Here is a 27,771-nt window from a genome sequence, read left to right on the forward strand (position 1 = left end):
TGTGCAGCAAAAGCCAATTGTGCCCAAGCCCAATTAAGATTAATAAATAGAACTTAAATTCAAGATGACAACAACAACAAATTATTTATACCCCGCCCATCTGGCTGGGTTTCCCCAGCCACTCTGGGTGGCTCCCAATAGAATATTAATAATAATAAAGTGATAAAACATCAAACATTAAAAACTTCCCTAAACAGGGCTGCCTTCAGATGTCTTCTAAAAGTCAGATAGTTGTTTATTTCCTTACACAGTTCCACCCAATTTATCTGTTGCTGAGCCTTCCCATTTCAGACAGGATGTGTATGAACACATTTGAATCTCCCCTCTCAAATACACAAGACTTCCTGTATCTATATGTCAGGACACAATGTTCCAGGCTACTTTTCTATGTGTACATAAAGCAGGGGAAGATCTAGATATTTCAGTCCCATGCTGCAGTACAAAACTCAATTACTAAGTTTCATTCCATTGCTTTCAGTGAAACTTGTTTATGGTATAGAAAACTAGCACCAAATTGATTCAGTCAAGCTTTCTACTTGATGGTGATTTTCCTCAGCAAGCTGAAACTTCCCTCCCGTGTCATAGTCTTGTTGCTGAGCAAAATCATGCAGAGCTCAGCGCAGTGGGAAACCAGCCAACCCAAAGGGTCTCTGAGGTGTACTTGCCTGGAGTCAGAGTCGGCATCCAAAGTCAGGTCCAGTCCTAGGGTCGGGCAAACAGCAATCCACGTGGTCAGACAGTCCAGGGGTCAAAGAATCTGATGAGCAGGTGGCCGAGGGTCAAGATGAGCAGGGAGCAGCAAGCTAGGCCCAGGAACTACAAACGTTGCCAGCATCTGAATGCTGCTGGAAACTCTGCTTAAGAAAGCTGAAAGCCAGCTGGTTCTCATCAGGGCCTTCTCCTCCTGATCAGCTGCAGGTGGAGCCACTCTGCCTTCTTCCCCTTCTGCTGTTCAGCAGGTGAAGCTGACTCCTGGCCCATGACATCCTGTGATTCCTATGATGACTGCCCCAAAGCTGTTTTTTCCTAAGCTTAATAGTAGGATTGGGCAGGGGGCAATTTCCATCATAATTGGGGAATGTGGTGGGAAGGTTTAAAGCTTCCCCTACTATCCCTGTTGTGCTGCTAAGCTGACTGGGGAACAGCTGAGAGTGGTGTAAAGGGCTGGAATGCAAAAGAAGTTATTGCACTGGCTCCCGGTGGAGTACAGGATCAGGTTTAAGGTGCTGGTTTTAACCTTTAAAGCCCTATACGGCCTAGGAACCTCGTACCTACGGGACCACCTCTCCTGGTATGTCCCACAGAGGAACTTACGGTCTTCAAATAAAAACATCCTGAAGGTCCCAGGCCACAGAGAGGTTAGACTGACCTCAACTAGAGTCAGGGCTTTTTCGGCTGTGGCTCCGATTTGGTGGAACACTCTGTCACAAGAGACTAGGGCCCTGCGGGACTTGACATCTTTCCGCAGGGCCTGCAAGACAGAGCTGTTCCACCAGGCCTTTGGCCAGGGCACAGCCTGACTCCCTCCCTCGGCAATCTTCACAGAGCTCTGGCCCAATGGTTGCCAGTGGCTTGATTTGAATTGATTTTATAATGAATGATTTTAGAGTGTTGTTTGTGTTGTACTTTTGTACTGTTTTATTGTTGTTAGCCGCCCTGAGCCCGGCTTCGGCTGGGGAGGGCGGGATATAAATAAAAAATTATTATTATTATTATTATTAAAGATGGATCCCTTCTTCCTGCTGCTAACCAGCTGATCAACAGGAAGATCTGTTGTGGGCCATGATTAGTCAGTGGACCAACAGAAGGGCAGAGGAGACGGATTACACTCTTGCAAACAAGAGATAGGACTATGCATACTGACCAGAGAATGTGCTTGCTGCCTGCAGAACGTACAAAACAAAGGTCAGATATATCCCCCCTCCCAATGATCTTGGAGATTATACATAATGACCAGAGGATGTACAGGATTCTGTAGATATATATGCATTTCCCAAGTTCCTCTGGAGATTATGCATATTGCCTGTAAAATGTGCACTATTCCCTCTTCATGGATGAATTATGTGCACATTCTCCCTGATGCCTGGTGCGTCTGTACACTGTCCAGTTATGCACATTAACCACTCAACATTCCCCATTCCATATATATTACATCATTCTAAACTGCTTGGTGACATTTGTTCTAGTAAGTGGTATATAATTAAATAATAATAATAATTACTGCTGGAATTGAGTATCCACTTGTTGGTTCCTGAAATGCAGTGGAATACGCAAATCTATAAATCACAAACATATTACAATAGAAGCATTTCTAGGATGCAAAAGCTATTTAAAATAAAAATAAAAATGAGACAATATAAAAAGCAATGTGAATGATAAGATTCTGAGTTGTCACTCCTTCTAGGGCCAAAGATGATGGTGACGCTTGAAGGAATTTTTGGTCTGTTAGCTTAATAATATTTCTTTACATCAGTCTCAAAATAAAATATGGGACAGCTGATCTTGGAGTTCACAAATCTGCATTCGCCGGAAACAGAATGTTAGAATGCTGCTAGAAAGTCAAGATACAAGGAAAATAAGATTAGGCCTTGAAAGATATCTGCTTAGAAGACATGGATTAATAATTTAAAGCACCAAGATGTACAATATCACTTAAAAGATTAATATTGTTTTGTAAGAAATGCCATTTAATAATATAAAATTGTTTTTCAAAAACAGCAATTTGAGAGTTCGGATAAGGTTTTACAACATGCGACAGTGTATTTAATTACTGATAAAATACTTTGAAAACAGATTTTCTACTGTACATAATTGCAGCTTTTTTTCTAAAAAAATAAATAAATCTTTTAGACAAACTGAAAAACAAGCATGTTTCTAGAATCAGTGACCTACTGCTAATATAAAACCAAATGGAGCTTTACAAATTGAAGCTGCCCCTTCCCTCAGACTTGTTTCTCCAACCTGTGGATCTCTCCCAAAGGAAACAGCTGGCAGATTTTGCTGCTGCTATGGCAACTGTGTCGTCAGTCCGTTGGCTTGGCAACATTGCAGCAGCATGAAGGTACAGTTCAGAATGCTCCAAATGTTAACAGAAAGGGTGCTTTTTATGTTGACTTCTAAAGCCATGATTTTCACGGTACTTTTATAAATTTTGCAATAAAAAATCCAATGCAGTCCTTATTTGCCATGCTTATCAAATCTTCGTATCTGAATTCTTGCAGTGAATTAAAATCCATTCCCTGCAAAACTGCTTCAGATGGATCAAACCTCTGCAGCTTTTTCAACTGCTCAGGTGACAGCCCAGCTCCCATCATGCCTTCTCCTCCAATATGGGGCTCCTTTTAGAGAGGAAAATAAAACAAATGGGCTTAATTGCTCTGCAGTTCATTATTTATTTACCCGAAAATGAAAGCCAGTATTCACAAGGGTCAGTGCCTCTAAATCTACCACCGTAGGCACACCCTTGGAGTACTTTTACTGCAATCTAAACTGTCCTGGAGTTTGCCTTGCTACATTCCTCTGGAAGGAAATACATTTGTAGAAAGGCTCAGACTAAGGAAGCAGCAGAATAATTTGCTCATTATCAGTTAACACTGATGAAATTTACACTAACAAAACACCACTTTTTTAAAAATGAACATCATATGCAATCTAATTTATGCTTGAGTTGCCATGTTGTGTCAGCAGCAAATCAGTGATGGAAGGCTGAACATGGATGTGCAGGTGTTACAGTACTGAAAATATTGAGATAATCACACTGTTTTGCTACCCAACAGGGGTGGGCTTTCCCAGGACCCGAGGGCAAGTAAATCCTGATACTACTGACAAGAACGTGTTGAGACTCAAGCTGCAATCGTATGCATACTTACGTGGGAATAAGTCTCACTGAATTCAGTGGGCCTCACTTCTGAATAGACCTATATAGGATTGCACTGTAACAGTGGGTGGAGCTTCACTTAATAGTCATTGTTGCGTATACTTGTACACCCCAAAAACCTTGCAGGGTGGCCAGGAAGGATGGAATATCCTTGAGAATGGTCAGCAGCAGGACCTCAGGGCTCTAGCATCAAGCTCCAACAGACCAAAGGCCTGTGATCTTTCCCTGCCACTGCCTATTGCTGGGAGGAGTCCAAGTCCCTGGGTAATAGAGAGAGCTCCCCCTTTAGCTTTGTGTTCAAGGAAGGATGCTTCTTTGTAAAATACTTAAAAGGAATGAATGGGGGGGGCAGCCTATGAAAGTCTTTTTCTGGCTCCAGCACATGGTGCCAATGAGATACACACAAATACAGCAGATTTTTGCATAATCAGGCAGATCATATATATAACAGATTTAGGGACCTCGTAAATGGAAACCCTGATTTATGTGTGCTTCTTTTACATGTCTCCTTCCTCAGAGAAATGTAGTAAGACACTTAATGCTGTTAAAGGTTTAACCAAAGAAAGCCTCATACCAAACAGTTCAGTTCATCAAGTGCTTCTTCTAGTCTTTACATCTAAGGATGGCATTGAATTACTTTAATACGTTATGCCCTGGAATTTCAAATGTAACAAACAACCATAACAGTGCATCAGCATTTTCTGTAGACATGCAATAAGACAAGCATGATTACAAAAAATACACAAAACCCACTATCAAATTAGAGGCTGTCTCAGCCATTTAATCCTGCAAGATTAAAACCTAATCCCTTTAGCCACTGTTAGTGAAGGTCTGGGAGAAGCGAAGTGCAACTAATTAAACTCAAAGTCACACAATTATCTGATGCCTTCTGAATACACAACTTTTCAGAGTTTTGTGTCATATCTGATGCAGTGTTTTGGTAGGCATGTATTACAAACGTATTAGATACTAACATTTACATTAGTTAATGATTCCCAAACAGCTGCCAACTCATAAAGCACTGGCACAGCCTGCTGAACCCTGCACAGGGAAGGGCAACAGAGTCATAGAAGCTCATCCACACAGATGTTTCCCCAACCCTCTCTCCCTGCAGGATCAGCAGAGTGCCCAGACTCAGATAAGTCAATGCAGGCGTATTCTGTGTCCATCTGCTCCTCCTCCCTGTGCCCTTTGTAGGGGGAAAACAAATGCTCAGAGACAGAAAAATGTTGAGCAGGCCACATGGTGCTGCGGGTTCTGGCCTTCCTGGCAACCTCTGCCAGCTCATAGGAGTCTGATTCTGTACCAGCAGGTGTAAAGAACTTGAGGTGCAGCTTGCACTATGATCAGGGAAGTTACCTCACTGGGAAAAGACCTCTTAACTGTTGGCGGGATCTTAGAAATCACTTTTAGTAAGAGTACTGGGACAGAAATGGGGACAGGCAATGACCATTCTTAAGATGGCATGGAAGGCTAAGTTTTGGGGAGAGGTCTCCAATCAAGTCTCTGCTTCCGTGTCTGATGAACTGGAAGCTTTGGGAAGCAATGGCTGGTTTTGTGTGCGTGTCAGGGAGGATGGGGAAACCTAAAAGCATAAAATAATCATAGAACTGCACAGCTGGAAGGTACCATGAGGGTCATCTAGTCCAACCTCCTGCAATGCAGGAATCCTTTGCCCAATGTGATGCTCGAATCCACGACCCTGAGTCTCGTGTTCTCTACCGACTGAGCTATCCTGAGTACAAGAATGCCAAAGCTTTGGGGCTCCCCCCACCCACTGAGGATGCTGTGCATGTTCCGGGTGAAGTGTGTGTATTTGGGCGCATTGAGGTGTTTCAGAATATGGAATGCTTCGTTAATTTCTGTGTCATCCTTTTGCAGGGGCCATGCTAATCTTCTCTGTATCATTCCAATTTCAGTCTATGTGCTGCCGAAGTTGCCACAGCAGAGTGGGCATAGGAAGCTGAGCAGAGCTCAGAGTGGCAGCAAGTAGAAGACAGGGTTGTTGTTTTTAACTGTCAGCAAGCATGTAATGTCATATCCTAGTGAGAAAGATGCAATTTTTTAAACAACAACAACAACAACATGTTCTTACCTGTGACTGAAGCTGAAGGCATGGGAAGGTCTCCAGTGCCCAGGCAACCTGCTCCTCATTTTCAGAAAGCGTAATTGTGCAGGTACTGTATACCAGGACGCCCCCTGGCTTCAGCAGCTGCACTGCCTAAGGAAACAATACTCTCATTTTTAGGATACCACCATTTCTCAAGCAAACTTACTTTTAGAATGCAGAATTACAGTCCATATTCATTTTGAAAGGAGCAAGGACAACTTCTCATGATGTTGTTTCAAGCTGCCTTTGTGTTGTGAGCTTTGTGTGTGTACCAGTGTGTACTGTCCTCCGCTGCACTGCCTCCCTTGTATCCTGCAGACAAATATTATAGGCAACTAGCCTAGAGTGGCAAGTTAACAAGCAAGGGTCAATCTATGTGGCCAGTACACATGGTTGATAAAAATCTAACAATTAAGATCTTACACCTTTGATGTTTTCAGTCCCGCAAAGACACAATATCTTTTAGCAGATATTATCAGAAGGTAAACAAACACTTCCAAAGTAGCCTCTCCTTTAGGAAAAGTGGAATGCATATACAAAAGCTGGCCTTGTTTAAACAAACATTTGAAGGGTTCTAGGACACGACTGAAACTTCTCTTCTTTTTGGCTCAGCAGATTCCAATACACAAGGGAACACAGCTGAATAAATCATGATTGTTGATGTTCCCAACCTCCATCTGAGCACAGCAGTGATATTAAAGATGTCTTGGGACAAGGCAAATAGGGCACAAAGCCATCTTCCCACTAGATTCGCTAACTTTGTCAATTCAACAGAAATGAATCCTCCTTACTTCTGTCAATACAAGAGCTTAGCATCCGAGATGGATTTCGGTAGCCAGGGTTACACTTTCAGTGAATTTGAAATTTTATCAAGGGTGCCATTCTGTTTGATGTTTGAGGGTGGGGGACTATTCTATGCACGTTTAAGTAATATCATGCCCAAGCCCTACAGATGGGGCAGACTAGCAAGCCAAACAGATAAGTAAACTACCCCTCAGTGATTCTCAAACATCTCTGACTATACTGAAGAAATTATGCACTACCCCTTTTATTTTAAAAGAGAAAGGGTTAGAAAAGACATCTCTTATCAACTGAATCTTTACCAACAAAGGTGAATGCCTGTGCTAAATTTAACTAGATCTATTTATGTTCAAAAGATATTGTTTTATTGATATTATTTTAGAGTTGATTGGCCTTTCTGTATGGTTTGCCTCCACATCACCATAGGCTCTGCCGCCAGGATAACAACAATGTGTTTTAGATAGGGAGCTTGATTTAGTCTTGTTACACATCTATTCCAATGTTGCTATTGGTTCGAGAACAATGGAGCTCAGCGCAACCCCAACCAGCTGAACTTTTGCATGTGCCATGAACTGGGTGTGCTCAAGAAAGGATGACCAAGTGCCAACTTCTACAGTGTAACCGTGTGCACTTCCCTTGCCTCCCTTGTACTAATAAGACAAGGCTGTGAGCTAATGGGTCAATTCCTTTTCCTTTTTTTTTTTTTTTTGCAGAGGGATCATAGCTTGCAGATACGCAGGCAACCCCAATAATTTATTGTAGAACCCTACAGAACTATGAATCACTCCCATTCCCCACCTCCAAGGAACTGGATTGAATTTAAAAGATACATTAAGAAGCTGCTATTTAAAACTACAAAATCCACAGAGTGGGTTTCAACACAAGATTTAAGTACTTGGAAGGGGCTGGGGCTGGCTAGTAAGCTGGAGTTCCTTGGAGAAACTTGATGAAGGGAAGCCAGGATTGCAGACTAAGACTATGCAACTGATGAAAGCTTTCCTTTTAATTCAGTATATAAGGACAAAGCAGAGGAAGCTTTTGAGGTGCTTCGAATGAGGAGTAGGGCTGTGCAACAAATCACCGTATTGTTGAATACCTGTATTGACCTTGGAAAGTGTCTCAACAAGGAAATATACCAATGAACAAAAGGTGGAGACTTGACAGCTTCCCAGGAGGTAGCTCAGATGAACACATACTTTACAGGCACCTTCTCTCTTGCTTTGTTTGCTCTCTCCCTCCTTCCTCCTAACCATAAAGCTTCACAGGTATCTTTCCACTTAGAGCTCAGCTAATTATGCAGAGCCTCCTAACAATCCAGGAGAAACCCCCCATGGCTAGACAATCAAAGATCCAGCCCCAAAGTAAACAAAGAACTGGAAAACACTTCTTTCTTCCCTCACACTCACCCCCACTGGTGAAAAAAAGAGGAGATTTTTATTTTATTTTCTGGTGGTGTTTGTGTTGGTGGTTCCCCCTAAATAGCTTTCCTCCATATTAAAAAAGGGAGAGATTGTGGGATGAGGGCTTTTGGTGGGGGGCCTTCTGTGGAGGGGGGGGTGGAGGGAAGAAGATTTAGCTGGCTTCCTTATGCTGAAATGGAAGGTTGGGTACTGTGTGAGAATGATGGGGAGGGTGTTTTTCAATAAGCAGTGCAAGCAACTGCAGGTCTACTCACAAGCAAGCCCTACTGAACTCAATTAAGCTTACTCACAGGAAAGTAGAAGTAAGTTTAGTTGAACTCAGTGGTGCTTATGCATGCATAGATTCCACTCAAACCTCTGAGTGGGGAAGCAGATACAACTTGACTAGTTAATCACATGAACAACTCTTAAATTAGTTGAAAATATGTTAAATATATTATATGAAAGTTATTATATATATTATATGGAAGTTTATTTAATATTTTTATTAAATCTACTTCTTCATTAGATTTTAAGTCCCTCCACCACCACAGGGAGCCTCCTCAAGGCGCTCAGCTGTTGTGAGGAAATACAGCGCACGCTCTGCCACTGCGGGGAGGCCCAGCAAGGCCCTCCACCGCTGCAGATATATATCGTGATATATTGAGATATCATCATATTTAGCTAGTGATATATTGTGATGCTGAAACCAGATATCGCCAGCCCTAATGAGGAGCCAGTAATGCATGTAAGAATTCTCAATGAAGCATTGCTTAAACGCAAGAATGTGTTTGAAGTGATGACCCAAGGGTCAGGTTACTTATTCTTTGGTAGTTTTTATGGCAAAATACATACCACTCTGAAGAGCTTGCGCTGCAAGGGCTGGTAAGAAGTCACTTCCTTTAAAGACCAGGAATACACCATATTTGGCCTCTGCCCCATGCCACTACATGGAGCATCGAGAAGTATTCTGTCAAATGATTCTGGTAAAAATGGAGGTCCTTCTGCAAAGAGGAACATGATCAGTTAAAAAAACTATAGCCAATTTATGTTGCATACTTAACTTTGCTATTGTTTGGGGAAATGTCACAAAAGAATTTATTTAAATAGCATGAGCTTGACGTCAGCTTAACACAGCTAAATTGGTATAAACTGCAAATACAGTCATACTGGCCTTGGTTTCAAAGTCTTTATAACTGCTGATAAATCACCATTATATTTGGATATAGAAAGCAAAATGTCCTTTCCCTCCTACTTTCTGACTGAAAGATCTTAGTCACATTTTGTTGCTGCACATGACAGTTTCCTCAAATATGTATTGCTGATGTTGAGTGAAGACTGAATTTGTGTGCAAAGACCCACCAAAAACAAACCTGACCTGCCAACTGCTACCTCACTTGCATTTATGAAAGATGCCCCAAATTACCAGCCATTTATAAGTTATATAGGGTTTTTGAGGTTTAAAGGATCTGGATAAAATGGCAAGTTGATATTAACCAACATCCAAATTACACTAAAGCAATAGTAGCCCTAGTCACAACAGGGTCTTAAGGATTACCATAAAAATCCTGATCCTCCTCAGAAAACACAACTACAACAAGAACACCCAAAAGAAAAATAGTATTACCTTGCCTGTCCTCTCCTTTGCCAATGGCAAGTGCCTTAGTACCATCATAACAAAATGCTTTAATGCAATTCAACTTCAGTAACGCAGCATTTTGCTTTATCTTTTTCACTTTTTCTGCAGTCTTGTCCAGGGCAATTACTTCTCCCTGAAAAACATGTTGGAAATCAAAAGGGTAGGAATGTATTACTTATTTGTTTCATAAACCTATATACCACTCAATTGTAAAAAAGAAAAAAAATGGAAAAATGGAAATGAAAAACCCTCAAAGGAGTTTACAAAAAGTTAAAACAGTAACACTGAGGAAAAACTTCACAACTATACTTTAAAATATACAAAAGTTAAAATACTATAAAACAGATTAAAATCACCTCAACGTTCTAAGCATCCGAGTGGGCTTGTCTAAAGAGGAATGTTTTTAGCAGGCACTGAAAAGAGTACAGTGGTACCTTGGGTTACATATGCTTCAGGTTATATACGCTTCAGGTTACAGACTCTGCTAACCCAGAAATAGTGCTTCAGGTTAAGAACTTTGCTTCAGGTTGAGAACAGAAATCGTGCTCCGGTGGCGCGGCAGCAGGAGGCCCCATTAGCTAAAGTGGTGCTTCAGGTTAAGAGCAGTTTCAGGTTAAGAACGGACCTCTGCAATGAATTAAGTACTTAACCTGAGGTACCACTGTACAGTGAAAGTGCCTGCTTGATATCAACAGGCAGGGAGTTCCAAAGGGTTCTTACAAAAGCGCAATGGGTATTATATGGCACCTGTAGTAATAACAATTCCACCAACTGAAACAGTCAGCTGTTGCCCTCCCAACTCCTATCAGCCCCCACTGCCATGGGAGATGGTGTAATCCAGCAACATCTAGAGGGCCACAGGTTTCTAATTCTTTCTTTAACCACTGCTCTGCTTGACCAAGCAGTTACCATTCAATCTGCACATTAGACATAAAGCCTTCTTTGTACGGGAATGGCATATTCCAGGAGAACATTGTATAATGTAGTCAGCTCCAGCCCCTTCCAATTGCTTAAATCTTGAGGTTGTTGCTTTTGTTTTGTTTTTTACAACAGCCTCCTAAGGTATCTTTTAAATAGTACAAACTGCTAACTAAAATGTTTATGGGGCATGCTGACTTAGCAAACATGTGTCCATTAAAACTAAATCAAATTGATGGAAACAAACAACACCACACATAAACACTTTCCAGTATGAAAATGGTTGATTCTTTAAAACTTCCAGGCTGTACCTCATGAATAACTTGTACATGCCAGCAATTTCTCCATAATGAAAAACTGAACAGTTCAGTAAGCAAAATATGATTATGTCAAGGAGGCTGTCACATATCACAAATTGCATGGCTGTTCTGTACACAACACATGGCTGGCCGTAACAAAGTTTCCCTGCTAAAGAATGCACAGGTCACAACTGGAAGCACATCAGGCTACAGCCCACTCAAAGTTCCCAACCTACTTGACATTTTATATACAATCCCTTTTCAGTTGAAATATGATTCATCTAAATGCATACCTTATTCCAAATTTCTCAAAAGAGTAATTTTTGTTTCATACATACTAAAACTTACTCAAACAGTTTCTTGCAAGATAAAATGTCTCGTAAATTTTCTATATACTTAGTACTCTTTGCCCTATGTTTCCTCCAGCCAAAATATAAGCATTTTAGTAAACTACTAGAGCTAAATGGCATGCAAAAATACAGTGGTACCTCGGGTTACATACACTTCAGGTTACAGACTCCGCTAACCTAGAAATAGTACCTCGGGTTAAGAATTTTGCTTCAGGATGAGAACAAAAATTGTGCTCCAGCAACGTGGCAGCAGCAGGAGGCCCCATTAGCTAAAGTGGTGCTTCAGATTAAGAATAGACCTCTGGAACGAATTAAGTACTTAACCTGAGGTACCACTGTACACTAATTTAACATGCAGCCATGCAAAATTCTGCAAAAATGCAATATGGACTTCCATATTTCCTGCTCAGATTCTTAATTTATTGAATACCGAAAAGCTGAACACTTCAGTGAGCATGATACAACTATGTCAAGAAGGCTTCTTTGGGACCCCATAAGAAGCCAAAAGTCAGATGGTAAAAAGGCAGAAAGCAAGCTTTTTGACTGCTGCACTAGGGGACAGCTCCTCTCCTTGAACCCTGTTTCCTTGCACCTCAAGCTAGCACATCTATTTTATTTCTTGGTTTGATGAGCAGGCCCATAGTGAGTGTGCCAGGATGTAGCAATCTTAGAGGATGTGTAACCCCACCCATAACAGGCCATGTTGATGTTACAATATGAGGACATCGCAGCTGCAAACAAGATCTACCCTGGGCTTGCGGGGAAGCCAGCCAGGGAGGTCACCGGTAAACAAGCTCAGGGAGCAGGGAGAGGGGCTAATCTCTCCTGTTAAGGCTTGTTTTCCAACAGTCCCACCCATCCGGTTCAGGGAACAACCCACTGACAGCAGCTTAGTTTTGTCTGGATTAAGCTGCAATTTGATGGCTGTCAACCAATGCACTACAAAGGCGAGACATCAGTCTAGTACAGGCATGTCCAACCAGCTGATTGTGATCTACAGGCCGATTGCTGGGTTTCCTTGGTTGATCCTGGTCGTTCGTGGGATCCTGATCCTCCCCCCCGCCAAAGAAAAAACCTCAGCAACATTGGCTCATCCTCACCCCCAAAACCTCAACAACTCTGGTCAATCCTTCCCCAAAAAATCTCAACAACTTTGATGAAGCCTCTGGTCATCCAATGGGTTCCAGCTAAAAAAATTTTATTAAAAAATCTTCCAGTTTCTGTAATAGTGGGGGTAGATTGCAGTCTCTTGGAAGTTGGACGTGCCTGGTCTACTACATCCACTGCCACAACTGCAGATGTAAAATGGAAATGGAGCTGTGGACCATTGGGATACCTTCCCTATGTCTGGGCAAAAGACTCTCTGACATATCGGGGCATTTCACTTTGATTAGGCGCACAAAAAGAGCTGCTCTTCATCTGCTGACTGATAAAGTAAGATGCTGCCTCTAGGGATGCGTGTAATTTCCAGATAGAGGTGATGACCTTTGTCAATAAGGCTAGATAGGTCAATTATGCTCAGAGAAACAATATAGTCTTCTGAGAAGTTCCTCGGTCCTCTCAGCTGCCCTGAGAGTGTATGGCTAAAGAGCAGCGTATACATTTCTTTAAAATGAAACAAAAAAAATCCTGAATACCAATGAGAAAGTGTGAAAAAGGGTGGCCCAACTGTCAGAGGCAAAGAGAGATGACTGGAGATGGGGGAAATTGAAAAAGAATGAAGGAAAGAGGTTTTGTGCTCCCCAAGTTAGGAAAGTCGGGTGCCTCTAAGAGATCTAAAGTCCCTTCCTTCTCTTTACAGCAGAAATTGTCCCTTTAGATTAGCTCCTGCCAATTTCCAAAAGGCACAAGCTGTTAAACTACTCCATGCAATTTAATAACTCAAAAGTCACATAATATAGCAGATCCTAAAGCACTCATGATTAACTCATTATTTGATCTTATTGAAAATGGTGGGCCATAATGTCATGTTGACAGTTTGGTTACTCAGTACTTTCATTTGAATCACTTTGTTTTTACATCATGAAAAGTACTGAAGTTTAAATGAATTTTAAAAACCAAGCTTCTGCACTAAAAATAGCCCAAATTAATTTGTATTGTATTATTTCTCACAAGACTTTTCTACTCTTTTTTTTTAATCTATCACATGTCCACCAAAATGAAATCTATTTGTTCGAAATATGTTGTGATAGGTAAGCCAGAAAGATTTATCTTTGGTTCAGCAGTTCTGCTATGCTGCAAAAATCAGCCAGTAAATCAGCAGTGTGTTCAAATATTAATGGTGTGCTACTTTGAGTTATCTGTGGATCTCAGCAAACGAGTGAAACAAGCCATGCTAATGAATCACAGGTCAAACTTTCCTCACTGAGACAGAAAATGCTCAGTGACTTCACTTACCTCATCACACATTAATGTTGCAAGATGGGTTGTTTTCCCCCCGGGAGCAGCACACATGTCCAAAATTCTCTGGCCTGGCTGAGGATTTAAAACATAACTCACAACTGAAGAGGGCAAATTCTAGTAATGGAAGAGAAAAAAACTAGGTTTGCTTCAATGATGACCAACACAGGAATATCTTACTTAAAACTAATTCTATTGTTTGTTTCTTCCACTAAACAGCAAAATTGTGCATGTGTGTGTTCTAATTCTGTAAGCAGTGTTCAAAACATTCACAGCATGATTGATGGTAGCAACTATAAACATGAGAAAGGAATACCTATTTTGACAGAAAATTGTATTTCTTAGAAGCCAATACATTATAATCAACCAAACTGATTGAGGCAGCAATGCTAAACACTTACTAGGTGGGTCATTCCACGCTAAATCACCTGATTTTAATACTCAACCGTGCTCTTACACCTCAGATTTTGTTCAAAATCTTTTATGTGTACATACTTACAAGATAACCTCAAATTAATTTTTAAAGATTTTATGGTCCAAAATTAGGCGCAGGAGAAAAATTTCGATTTTCGCATGATTTAGGCTAATGCAATTTCTGCATCAGTTTAGAAAAAAACCTCTTGTACCGCTTATTTTTCAACCAAGTGGGCTTATTTTGGTATCAAAATCAAGCTAACTTTGGTCTCTTTCAAAATAAGGTATAAAAATGGTATTAAGTGCCACAGAAAGGGGACACTGACCAAAGTGAATGTTAGTCATTTTCTACCTTGGTAGGTTTGATAAGCCATAGCACATAAACCACAACTAACACATGCATCATACTTTTTTTGTAGAATGGGCTAACCATGAACTTGCTATGTTTTAAAAATGTCTAAGATAATATAACTTGTCTAATTTTACATTAATTGTGCGTTTACATTTGTGTCCCAAATTGTCCTACAGATTTGGACCATGTACTTTTTAAATGCACTTCACTATATTGCAAATCACTTTTTCCCACACACAACCTACTTGTGTCATCCCTTCAAAAACATCAAGACAATACGCGTTTACCTGGGAGTAAGCCCAAGCAAGTTATACTTCCAAGTAGAAATGCACAGGATTGCACAGCCAATAGATTATATATTACATATTTAAAGACTGACTGTTATATATACACAGCTAAGTCACATATATAAACACAAATAATTACATTAATTCTCCATTAAAACATATATACAGAAGAAACTGCTGGTGCCTATGGGCAAAAACACATATTACCTAATAACATACATGGTGAAAACATTAATCAATAATATTGGCTTAATGGTACACAACATTAACAACACAGTGTTCATCAATATATTTTTTCCACACTCTCAGTAATCAGGCAGTATCTGTTTCTCAGCTACATGAGCTTACATGTATATGCTGAAGTGTTTCTATCCAAGAGCTGTGGCCTTTTTGAATGCTGTAACTCGATAGTGTGACCTGGGAGTTTGATGGGTGTGGTGTGGGTGTGGCTGGAATGTGGTTTGTTTGGTTGTTGTTGTTGTTTTGCTTTTGATGTTTTAAGGGATGGCATCCAATTTCGTTGCACTTTGTACAATGTTGCACTTGTGTAATGACAATAAAGAATCTATTCTATTCTATTCTATTCTATTATAAATCAATTGGTGAAGCATGGAAAATAGGATACACAGGGGGCCAGTACGAGATGATGACACTTTCAGCCAAATTATGTGTATTGTGTATGATTTGACCAGGAGGTATAAAACTCTGTCTGAGATGGTCATCTGTGATCACTTATTCATATACATTCAACTTCTCACCGAATGCTACAAGTGATGAGCATACATGTGTCCCTTAAATCTTCTAGTTAAAAACTAGTGCAAAACTGGAGCAGAACAAGCTAACATGCTTTTGCTTCCAATATGGGAGAAAAGTCAACAAATGTTTTGGAGACGGAGTGAAACACTGGTTTGTGTTCTATAGTTGAAATAATACTGGAAACGTGGATGGTGGAAATCCAGAGCCACAAAGTGCAATGGTAGATAAAACAGAAGGTAATTTCTTGTTTCATGACATGTTAAATTTGTCTTCAAAGCAAAATGCAAATTCAACTTGGTGGCACCTACACACACACACACACACACACACACACACACAGAGGCCTTTCTTGGGAAACGTAACAAAATCAAACCAAGGTTTCTTATTGCAGAGCTTTCCTTATTGGAAACAATATATAAAGAAAGACTTCTGCTTTGGATGCACTGACCACTTTAGATCAACAAGATGAAACAACACAGATCTGCAGAGTTGTGTGTCAGCTCAGGGACTGGATTCAAGGCTTATGTTGAAATGAAATCCCCTCCAAACTTTGTCACTATGTTCACAACCTGTGAAATGGGAGGTGGGGGACGACTTACCAGAGGAATCAATCACGCTCCACATTGCGGACAGGCACCATTTTTCTTCAATGCAAATTCAAATTCTTCCCTAGCAGATGCAAAAGTGAGGCTAAAACAGAAAGGGTGGGAGCAGGAACCAATGCTTCCTGACCCCCCCCCACTTTGGTATTTGCTGAGAGGAAGCATGGAAGAAAACTGCACCTAGCAGGAGCTGGGACTGTCAACACAATGCTATTAGGACCCATTGGCCGTCAGCACAATCACCACCACCTGGATTATATGAGCATGCGCTAGTGGCATAAAATGTGAGGGAAGTACGATTTTTGTAAATCTTTTGTTCTCTCTAAGCCATTTCAAAGCCAAAGCACTTCTCAAAAGAAGTTTTGAATCACCTCTTGTTCAGACCCACTGAAGTCCACTATCGCCCTATTACATCTAAATTGAACTACAGATGAAGCTGTCCATATCATTTATTGATATCTTGTCAAAGGCAATCAAAAAACAGAATTAGGTAACATTTCACTTCACAGCACAGTGAAAACAGTCCACGCCTAGCTTGTCAGATATAAAATACTTACAGAGCATAAACACATAGAGAAAATCACTATTTTAATTTAATTTCCCCCAAAATAGCTTATTTGCTTAGATGTGAAGTCCAACTGTGTTCAATGGGGCTTAGAATGAAACAGAAAGGGTTGTGACCTCAGAATTCAGAAAGCTAGTTATTTTTAATATGACTTACCTGTAAAAACAGATAACTCGATAACATTTTGTCAAATGAAGGACTAAGGTAAATTGGTTCTGTCATTTTTATTCCCATCCCTCTGAAAGGCACAATGCACACCGGTAAGGAAAAAAAAATCCTGATCTGAATTTCTAAAACTGTATTATACTAATAATCTTTTAATAAAAGATCCAACACTTCAATATAATATTGGCCAGTAATTAAACAGATTCTGATCTGACTTTCATAAACACAAGAAAGAAGGGAAAATTGAAAATTTGCAAGATATACAGTGGAACCTTGGGTTGCAAACGTGATCCGTGCGGGAGGCACATTTGCAAACCCCAGCGCCACGTCTGTGCATGCGCAAAGCACGATTTAGCGCTTCTGCGTGAGCGCTGAAACCCGGAAGTAACCCGTTCTGGTACTTCTGGGTTCGGCAGTGCACAACCAGAAAACACGTAACCTGAAGCATCTGTAACCCGAGGTACCACTGTACTATAAACTCAGCATAAACTTCTAACTTTCTCTCTCTGTAATCTTGGTTTAATGTTTAGTTGCCTCTCTTGTATGTGGACTAGTTGTCATCTGATTTCAAAGCTAATGTGGTGGTTCAGTTCTTAGGATAAAAATGTAAAGGTGGTCTCAAGTTATACACCCTGACTTACAAAGACACAAATTTGGAAGATGGCACCACTCAGCGGCTTCATGTGGATGTTAAATAGAATTGTAGAGTTGGAAGGGACCACAAAGGTCACTAGTCCAACCCCCTGCAATGCAGGACGCTTTCTGCCCAAGCTGGGGCTCGAATCCATGACTCTGAGATTAAGTGTCTCATGCTCTACCAACTGAGCAGTAGCTGTGTCCTATGTTAGAAACTGACCACTACTAGGACTTGTTTCTTCTTGATTCCCAATGTATTTCTTATCAATAAAAAAATCAGTGGCATGAGCAAATTTTTATTCTGAAAGTGTGGCCCAGAGAAAAATACTTTGAGAACCACTGCCCTAGAAGGTGGTGCCTGGGAGACGATACTCAACCCCATGCAGTTTCCAGTGTGGAGTACACAGGCTTCAATCTTTTTACCCATTCTATGGTACTTTATAATATGATCATGGGACATCCAGAAAGTATAACACATACATATTATTCTCAAACTTTATTACAATTTCAGACTTACTTCAGTGGGCCAGTAGAATTAAAGATTTCATTTCGGCTCAGTTCAGAAATCCCATTTCCGATGAAAACTTTGCTTCCGAGAAATTCTTTGGCCCCTCTTTTACACTTCCCTTCAATATCAGAGTATACTGAAACAGTATCTCCAGCTTTCATGACTAAGGAAAGAAAGGGAGAACATTTCAAATAATATTTTATTTGGCACAAGAACTCACTAGGGACTTCAAGTAGGCCACATACTTGAGCCCCGACTATTTACAAGAATCTGTTCAGGTCAAGAGTAGCTCTGGAACAACTTCAGTAATGGCTATTCCACATGCATACTTGGCAACTTCTTCTGTAACTTTTTAAAGCATCTAATCTACAAGGAAGAATAGTTAATACTCTAGTTACTAAAGCTTAGGGACAACAGAGTCTGAGGCAGAGAATGAAATAGATGCAGTGGTAAATGTCTGGTTTCCTGATTTTGTCCTTTCTTACCAAAACCATAGGACAGGATAATCAAGTTTGTTAGGAAATGCATTTCTTAACAACTTCTTTAAATACTGATTACATAACTTATAAACTTCCTCAACTGGAACATGACTCTCTTATAGTGCAAATCTGCCAATTTAGTAGTAGCATCTACTCTTTTACAGAATACTTTTTACAGAATTTCAGAACAAAGGATGGTAGGGAAATAAGACAATGGCTGCAACTTGCATTCAATCTTACATTCACAAACTACAGTTCTAAACAATCTAGTATTGGATATTTGAAGAGATATTAACACTTAAAAAGGGTAGCTGCTATCAACTACAAAGTATTATTTTCCATCAGTCTTCAAGATAAGGAAGCGTGGAGGGGGGTGTTACATACATTTTGAAGCAGATATGATTCCTGGAGCATAGACGTGTGCTCCTCGAAGCACCGCATTCCCACACTGTGCACCAACAATAACTTCATTTGTCAACTTTTGTACATCCTTTCTGCTGGGGACAGGGGAAGGAGAGAGTTAAGAAAAACCAATCAGCACAATTATAATTCACATCTGCTGTTCTCAGCTGCCTTTCTAATACTACTACTGTCCACCTTTTTGGCGAGCTGCAGTATCTGCTGCAGGGACGCGGGTGGCACTGTGGGTTAAACCACAGAGCCTAGGATTTGCCAATCAGAAGGTCGGCAGCCACATGACCCAGAAGCTGTACACCAGCTCCCTAGGCCAATAAAGCGAGATGAGCGCTGCAACCCCAGAGTCAGTCACGACTGGACCCAATGGTCAGGGGTCCCTTTACCTTTACCTTAGTACCTGCTGCAGCCGTAGAGTTAGTTGGCTAAGCTGGATTGCATTGCAAGGAAGGCTGAAATCCTAACTCCACTTTTCAGGAAGACACACCAATGAATTTGATGTGATTTACCTCATCGAGACTTCCTTTTACGGCACAGGTCCATGCCACAAAGCTCCATGTCCAAGCACTATAACAAAAAACCCAAAAAAACCCCAACCCACTGAATCAGAGCAAACGGCAATACATGGAGAACCCAAATCACTGCTTGTTCTGATTCAGTGTTATGGAGTGGGTTTTCCTGGGATAAGCGGCAGTGCTTGGATGTAGAAGCTTTAAAGCATGGACCTGTGCCTAGAGAAGGAGGGGCAAAAGGTAAATGTGGATGAGCCCATGGTTAGGCTTCTGCTGCAAAACATTATCAATTTTACAATGACCAATATGCCAGTTCTAAATATTTGTTCTAGCACATATGTTTCCATGCTCCAAATCAGTCTATGAGCCGTCAGAAGATGAAATACAGATAAACTCCATTAAAATTAAAATTCTAAAATACACAGACCTGGGCCCAATAACAGGAATAAGTAAGATGTCAGGAAGTTTTGGATGCCGAAGAACCGGAACAGGAAGACTTGTGTACTGCTACATATGGAAGAAGAAAAAAGTATATTTCTTAGTTTTGGTTAATGAAAAGGACCTGAGTGTTTTATAGCCATTTTATTCATTGACATTATTTATTTGTCATTATTTACTTACTAGGTTTCTTACCATCCTTCATCATGTTGTTTCAGGGCAAGTTAAACAATTTAAAACAGTTTTTTTTAAAAAAAATTACACTAATATTTCCATTAGACAGAAATGTTTAAGGTCACAATACATTATGGACTCTCTAATATAGCCATAGTGCTAATGAATCAAGATAGTTACAGCAGTGATGGACTTTATTTCAGAATTAAAAAATACAGAGTTATCGTTTTTAGTTACTCTTCCTTATACAGGTATGACCAACCCATCCATTTCTATTATTATTAGTGACTACAGAAAAAGCGTGCTGCCTTGCATCTTCGTTCATGGGTGCACTTAGAAACTGGCACAGATCCAAATCAAACACAGAGAAAAAGAAAAACCCGCAGACTGAACATGAAGGAAATCATGTTTGCATTCCCCCCCCCCCTTAATTTGCTGCTTCCCTGCATGAAAAACCCCCTGCTCATTAAAAGCTGGCATGGCAAGAAAAGCTTTAGCATGGGCTCCATACTAATGTAACCCTGCTCTTGCCATGCATAAGCTGCCTCTAAATTCCAAACAATCAAGCTACTTATTTGCAGGAGGACAGGGGGCACTTGGAATTTCCTAGGCAGGAAAAAATATTACAGCATTTCATAATGTCCTGCTACACAGAATCTAAGTTGCACCACTTTTAGTGAATTAACTGATGGCAAGACAAGTAGTAAGAAGACACTACACAGACCTTGTGGATCTCTTCAGAAAGCAGACCTCTTACATCGTCCACAGGTGCCAGGTGGGTGTTCACTCGAACAGTTGTGAAAGCTGGTGGATGGGATAAATTATTTAACAGAGATTCATATTTCCGTTCGGCTTCCACTGCACCCAAAGCAGTTAGGAGCTTACAAAAGAGAAGAAAATACATTAGATCAGCAAAAATAGTGGCTTATACTATAATCCCAGGAGTACAGAATTGTTGATTCAAACTCAAGGCACAAGCCAGTTAAGCCACGGTATATCAGGATTGGATAGAATCACACTACACTATGCTTTAGATAGGTGTGAGTAAGTCTAGCCTCTTCCCAGGTGTATACACTCTGCCCCCCTTTACCCTCTCAAAGTGGTAGAAGTTCAGAAATTTCCACTTTTAACTATGGTTACTGTGGTTAACATTAAATACAGTTGGTTTAACTAAGCAAGCTTCAGAAACCATGGTTTGAAGTTTGCTTGTTTAGAACCAACCAGAATTAGGGTTAATCACAATTTGTTGGTATGTATGGATGACATGACAATCCGTGGTTAACCAAAAGCAGAAGCCTCCAAACTCCTCCCCTCCGTCATGTTGGAAGAGGAAAGGGTATGCAAGCCTAGGAGGACACTTGACTTGTTCACGTACTGCGTAACAAAAATTAAGCATGATACCTCTTACAGGCTGCATTAGGGAAAACATGTGTACTAAGATAAAAGTAAATCCATGTAGGATTTGCTAGAAATTAAAGTACACATTCTTAACCAATGATGAGCAACAGCCTAAATGGGGAAGAATTTAATGGGAATAAGCAAGCATGATTATCTTCTGTTTTGTTCAAAAAATCTATTTTGTTAAGATTGTTACCCACCACGATCTTCTGTGGAATGATGAATGATTTAAAAAAGCATTTATTGTGAATATATTTTTTTGCCAAAAAGATTAACCAAACTTCCCTTTGTGCTGGACTGGGAGGGCGGATTCAGCAGAAGTATACCTCCACTGAGCTCTGCCAGTCTCTGCCCGCAGAGTGGCATGGAGCTCGCTCTCTTCTGTCAACCAAATGTGAAGGAAAATGTAAGTGCCACCAACAGAATCTCTGCTGGTGGACAGTCCTCAAAGGGGAATTCCAGGGAGGGCCTGAGCTGACCTAGGATCCACTGGATCCCAAACCAGCCCAACTGTCATCACGGTAATCCACGTGCTGCCTCCACCCACATTGCATTCTAGCTGGCGTGTGCAACAGGGCTCCATCAGTGGCTCCGTTAAGCTCCGTCAAACAGTGGTGGGGGTCAGAAATCCACCCCAAATCTTTTAACTCGGACATACCAAAATAAGAGAGAAAGTGTGCCTCATTAAATTTTAAAAAATAAATACAGTGGTACCTCGGGTTACATATGCTTCAGGTTACAGACTCCGCTAACCCAGAAATAGTGCTTCAGGTTAAGAACTTTGCTTCAGGATGAGAACAGAAATCGTGCTCCGGCGGCGCGGTGGCAGCAGGAGGCCCCATTAGCTAAAGTAGTGCTTCAGGTTAAGAACAGTTTCAGGTTAAGTACGGACCTCCGGAACGAATTAAGTACTTAACCCGAGGTACCACTGTAAATGACAGGTCTCATCTGAGCAGCTACCTTAGCTGGAACTAAAAGTATTCGTGACAGCAGCCATCACACACACACACTTGTTTACCTCTTCCAAACATCTCCTTCCTTGGACTCGCTTTACGGTATTTACCTCATCGTTTTTAAACGTAGCCCCCAGGTACTCTTCAACCTTTGCCCTCAATGAGATTTTGGGGAAAACAGACATAGTCTTTACTGTCTCTTATTCTTTTTGGAACACATCTGGAGAAAGAAAATCATTTTCACATGAACAATTCAAAACCAAACAAATTCAGATTAAAAAGCTTCATTTATAATCTTTTTCTCCTACGTTGTCATAGAATATGAAAAAAATTTAAGGCAAGACATAAGTAGAAATCGTCAATTCACCAACTTTAACATTCAGCCAAACAGTGCCATTCCCAAAGTGAATGATGGTTTATAGCAGTAATAAGCTGCATTTTGTCTGCTATATGTTGCATCTGGTTGTATCATAAATTATGTAATGTAATGATTATTGAAGCAATAATTTAATATTCTATGTGAATGAGTGGCACTAAGTAAGCTAAACGGTCCTGTACAACAGTTAGTATGAAGGAAGAATGAGGAACAAGGCCAAGATTCCAAGCCCATTTTAAAAAATGGCCTGCCAATAATCTTATCACTGCATCAATCTTTTTCCCTCTTGGATTGGCATGGAAATACTCGGGGGGCCAGACTCGTCCAGGAGTGAGCAGTTACTAATCGCGAACTTTTTCAGCTGTGTCCACATTTCCATTTACTGTAGCGCACTCGCTGGATTTAAATTGCTGGACTTTTCACCTGTGTTCACATGACATTACCCAAAACGCCGAGACACCCTGCACTTTACTGGGAAATGCCGCTGCTCGATTTGCTTCACGCAAATCTGAGCCCCTAATTCGCCTCTAGTCGGTGCAAAACAGGCGTGGCGACATTATAATCCGATTTGAAACGGGGGGGGGGCTTTGGAGTACATGTTAAATTCGGTCCCGTGTCTACTTCGCCTCACACCTCTTTCCACCCGTCTTAAAAGGGGTGTGCGTGTGTCCTCGAGGGAGGCCATTTGCAAAGGGCTCCCTTTTCCCCTCAGGAGCCGAAAAGCAGAGCCCGCCTCCGTCGCGGCTGCCTCGGATGGGGCGCCATCTGCTGCCGGGCGCCGAGAGCGACCCTGGCGGGGATTGAACACCGGGACGTGGCTTCCCTCTTCTCCCCGGGCTGGGGCTGAGGCACGGGGGTCCGCCACCCCGGGGGCCCTCATTGCTGTCGTCCTCCCGCGCCCCTTTGCCTACCCCAGCGCCCGAGCAATGCCGCGCCCAGTCCCTGCCTTCGGCCTCCCTCCTGCCCTCATCCGGGGAGGCGATAGGAAATGCCGCCCCGTCCTAGCCCAGCCCCGCCTCCCTCCCTCCTTCTACTTGGGGAGGGGCCCCTCCCCAGAGCACGAAACTGCCGTTCTTTCGGGTTCCTCGGGAGTAAGCTCCGTTCAGGGTAATGAAGCTTTCGCTCCAGAACGTGGGCGCCCACGAGGGAGGATGTGGTTACCAGGCGGGGAGGGGAACGAGGGAGGCAGTAGCCAAAGACTTGTAACTATTGCGGGGTAGGGAGTTCCCCCCCCCCGCAAAAATAATAAAACCTTCAGTGCCCGCAAAAGAGGGGTGCTTTTCATTTCAACTCCCCACCCCAGCTCACAATTTGCGGGTGTACGAATCGCATCGAAGACCGGCCGACAAGCCGCCCCTCGAGGCACAAAATAGCAGCGGATTAGAATTCATGTCCGGTTTGAAATGCTCATGTGAAGATCTCTAGAAGGGAGGCCAGTGGTTATTTTGCTGCCAGGGGCATGCACTCTGCATATGCTCAGAGCCCTATTAAATGCAGAAATGTGCTGCAACACGTGGTGCATCCCACCGCACCCACCCCGCTGCTTATCATTTCCTCCCAGGATGGTACTTCAGCCTTTGTCACAGGAGGGCTGTGTGCCCCCTGCCAGTGACCTATCCAGGAAACTGCATTGTAAGGTGGGGTGGAAAGCCTGCCGGTGGCTCCGGAGAGGTTGTAGTCAACTTACATAATCAACAACCATTTTTGTCAAGGGTCAGAGCTTAGAAGAGTTATAGTCAACATCTGGAGGGCTACAGATTTCGCAGGAAATGTGGATCTGTGCCATTTTTATGGGGGGTTTTTGATAGTGTGTTTTCCAGCTCCACTCACTGTTTTCCAGCTCCACTCACTCCACCTGGGCTGAGCATGTATTATCAACATAGTTGCAGCATATTTCTGCCTTCTCTCCAGACCTAATGAATATACATGGATTCAAAATATTTTACAGCAAACAGCAAAACATTCAAAAACCAAAATAACCAAGCAGCTCATAATAGCTACTAAAGGTAAAAAGGTAAAGGGACCCCTGACCATTACGTCCAGTCGTGACCAATTCTGGGGTTGCGGCGCTCATCTCACTTTATTTTTCTGTATATGGCATTTATTAACACGACAAAGGCCTTTGACACGGTAAATCGCAATGCCCTGTGGACTGCCCTCTTGAAAATCAGCTGCCCAGCTAAATTGTGAACATCCTTCAGCTCCTCCATGATAAAATGACAGCAACAATCGCAAATAACGATGGCTCTCAAAGTGATTCATTCAGTGGGATCAGGCGTTAAACAGGGTTGTGTTATTGCCCCAACTCTTATTTTCATCACCATGATCCTACACTTTGTTGAAAGGAAACTCTCCACTGGAGTAGAAATCAAATCTAACCGATGGAAAGCTCTTTAATCTGAGTAGGCTGAAAGCAAAGAGTAAAGCTACCATAAATTCTAACATAAGAGATTCAATATGCTGAGGACAACGTGTGTGCACACTGAGAGGGTGACCTCCAAGCCACCCTAAATATCTTCGCAGAAGCTTACGAAAGGTTTGGCCTATCGCTCAACATCCAAAAAACCAAAGTACTGCACCAACAAGCACAAAAAAACCCTCTGCAGTGCCACAAATCCAACTCAATTGTGTAATGTTGGAAAGAGTCAATCACTTCTCCTACCTGGGCAGTTATCTTTCCACAAGGGCCGAATGATGCTGAAATCCAGCCTCGCCTGAGCTCTGCAAGTGCAGCTTTCTGCAGTGTGTTTCAGGACCGGCACATTCACAGGGAAAGCAAAATGCTTGTTTACAAAGCCACTGTGCTACACCTTACTGTATGCTTGTGAAACATGAACCACGTATAAATGTCATCTCCAACACCTCAACAGATTCCATCAACAGTGTCTTCGAAAAATGTTACATATCGCTTCGGAATACAGTTGAACTAATGCCAGTGTACTGGAAGAAGCAAAGAACACCAGTGTCAAAGCAACATCAACTTTGTGGGACTGGTCATGTTTGGATGCCTGATTATCGTTTTCCAAAGCAACTACTCTATTCTGAACTTAAAAATTGAAAGTGTAATGCTGGTGGTCAACAAAAGAGGTTTAAAGACTCTCTCAAGGCAAATCTTTAAAAATGTTTTATAAACACCGACAATTGGGAATCACTGGCCTGCGAGCGCTCCAATTGGAGAACAGCCTTTACCAAATGTGTCATGAGCTTTGAAGATGCTCAAACTCAGGATGAAAGAGAGAAACATGTTAAGAGGAAGGCATGTTTGGCAAACCGTCACCGTGATCAACTCCCAAGAAACCTATGTCCCCACTGTGGAAGTACATGTGGATCCAGAATTGGCCTCCACAATCACTTACAGGGTGAGTGTTAAGACCGTGTTCATGGAAGACAATCTAACGCAGCTACGAGTGATCGCCAGAGAAGATGAATCCCAGGGTAATGGCCCTATGCCACAATCCCATGCACATTTACTTGGGAGTAAAACCCACTGAACACAGTGGGATTTACTTGCAAATAAACATGCATAAACTTGTGCTGTCAACAATATTGATAATCTATATAGTTATTACACTTGTTGATGCCTCTGTAATCATCCTGATTCTATTAATACTTGGTGAAGAGAGAAATAATCACATTTCCCTTCTACTATAAGCTTTCTGGGGTCATTCTTCCAATGGTTGGCAAGGAAAAATAGGTTTAAAAGATACTTCCTGAATGCTAAGATCCAAGTTTGAGGCCAAATGCTCTTTGGTGAGATTTAAAATCACAAAGCATGCAGCAAAGTAAAGCGTTGAAATAAACCCATTTAAAATATGCCCTTGTGAGTTCCTTCCAACGTTTCCCTTTTCCCTCAGCATAGAAAAATCTACACATTTAGGAATGGTTTACTTACAAACTCTCCAAAGGTCAGGTTCATGTGATTTCCATACATCAGTCAGAAAACACAGGCAGTACAACTTGCCTCAGTTACAGTGGTGAACTTCCCTAAATTATTGGTACAGGAACACAACAATGGTTTGTAAGAGCCATGCAGCTAAGATGTAGCAACTACCTTAGCCTCTTCACACACTAAGTTTCTCGGGTAGACAGAAGGCAAACAAAGGCATTGATTACCCCCCACCCAAGGTGAGAGGGAGTGACCTAGCTAAACTTGGCAGGGCAGCTTACTCTATGGCATTAACCCCTTCATGCATTAATTAAGCTTAACCATGTTATATGAGGCTGGTTATCCCATAATTCTCTAATTGCAGATTGATTATTGTCTACATGTGTACTTAGGAGCAAATTACACTATAAAAGCTCAAATGTCTTCCTCCGCAGGATGCCAATTATTAGGACCTAGCAGACTCTATTAAACCTTATTACTACTGTGGCTTCAGGAGCTTCTACATGGCTACCTACACCTTTTCTACATAATCAAATATGCTGACTTCAAAGTGCTGAGTTGGGCGTGGCGTGGGCAGGGGAGTTTACTTGCACAACTGAGCCCTCGTGGAGACTCAGTAGATTACAGTCCGAACTTTAAAAAATAATAATGAAAATAGCCTTTGACCGCCACTATTCTCCATGCGAGTATCTTCGCATTTCTATGGAGATACTCCTCTAACAATCTGCAACGGAAGTCAGAAGTGAAAATCGACTTTAAGCCACTGATATTCGTATCAGTCCATATATAAAAATCTAACTCCGTGTGGAAAAAACCGGCTGTCCCTGTCAGGAACCTTCTGAAAGAGGAAAACTATTCACCACGGGCGTGGGAAAACAACGCCTCCCTCACGTCCGGAGCGGAGGATGACGTCACTCTCGCGGCCCCGCCCTGCCCCTTCCTCGTCCAAAGGGAAGCGGCGCAACGATACTAGTCACTTCCGGCGCCTGGTTGAACCAATGCCAACAGAAAAGGCTCGGCTCTCGCGCCCCTCATATGGCGCCGCTCGAAAGAAAAGAGGAA

General features: G+C 41.8%; 1 protein-coding gene and 1 long non-coding RNA gene across 15 annotated transcripts; one reads left to right on the forward strand and one right to left on the reverse strand.

Moving 5' to 3' along the window:
* Positions 1-1,698: 1,698 nt before the first annotated feature.
* Positions 1,699-27,696, reverse strand: NSUN6 (NOP2/Sun RNA methyltransferase 6). 14 transcript variants are annotated; one of them, XM_081163258.1, is made up of 15 exons: positions 27,570-27,673; positions 26,716-26,807; positions 25,486-25,763; positions 22,558-22,667; positions 20,821-20,976; positions 19,912-19,991; positions 18,943-19,055; positions 18,089-18,242; positions 16,927-17,008; positions 13,792-13,911; positions 9,816-9,960; positions 9,044-9,192; positions 5,973-6,098; positions 3,870-3,917; positions 2,667-3,338 (listed from the first exon to the last, which is right to left on the reverse strand). In XM_081163258.1, exons 4-15 carry the CDS (start codon positions 22,630-22,632, stop codon positions 3,132-3,134), a joined length of 1,455 nt encoding a protein of 484 aa, XP_081019384.1. In that variant the 5' UTR covers positions 22,633-22,667; positions 25,486-25,763; positions 26,716-26,807; positions 27,570-27,673; the 3' UTR covers positions 2,667-3,131. The 14 variants fall into 14 exon arrangements, with proteins under 14 accessions (XP_081019380.1, XP_081019379.1, XP_081019384.1 ...); XM_081163257.1 differs by lacking the exon at positions 25,486-25,763; XM_081163249.1 differs by lacking the exons at positions 25,486-25,763; positions 27,570-27,673 and adding an exon at positions 24,654-24,736 and having other exon boundaries at positions 26,716-27,555.
* Positions 25,770-26,636, forward strand: LOC308569438. Its single transcript, XR_014000734.1, has 2 exons — positions 25,770-26,408; positions 26,445-26,636. It is a non-coding gene; the product is annotated as an uncharacterized lncRNA (long non-coding RNA).
* Positions 27,697-27,771: the final 75 nt, after the last annotated feature.

The sequence above is a fragment of the Podarcis bocagei genome, assembly GCF_964188305.1.
Source record: "Podarcis bocagei genome assembly, chromosome: 12".
In the NCBI taxonomy this organism is placed as follows: domain Eukaryota; kingdom Metazoa; phylum Chordata; class Lepidosauria; order Squamata; family Lacertidae; genus Podarcis; species Podarcis bocagei.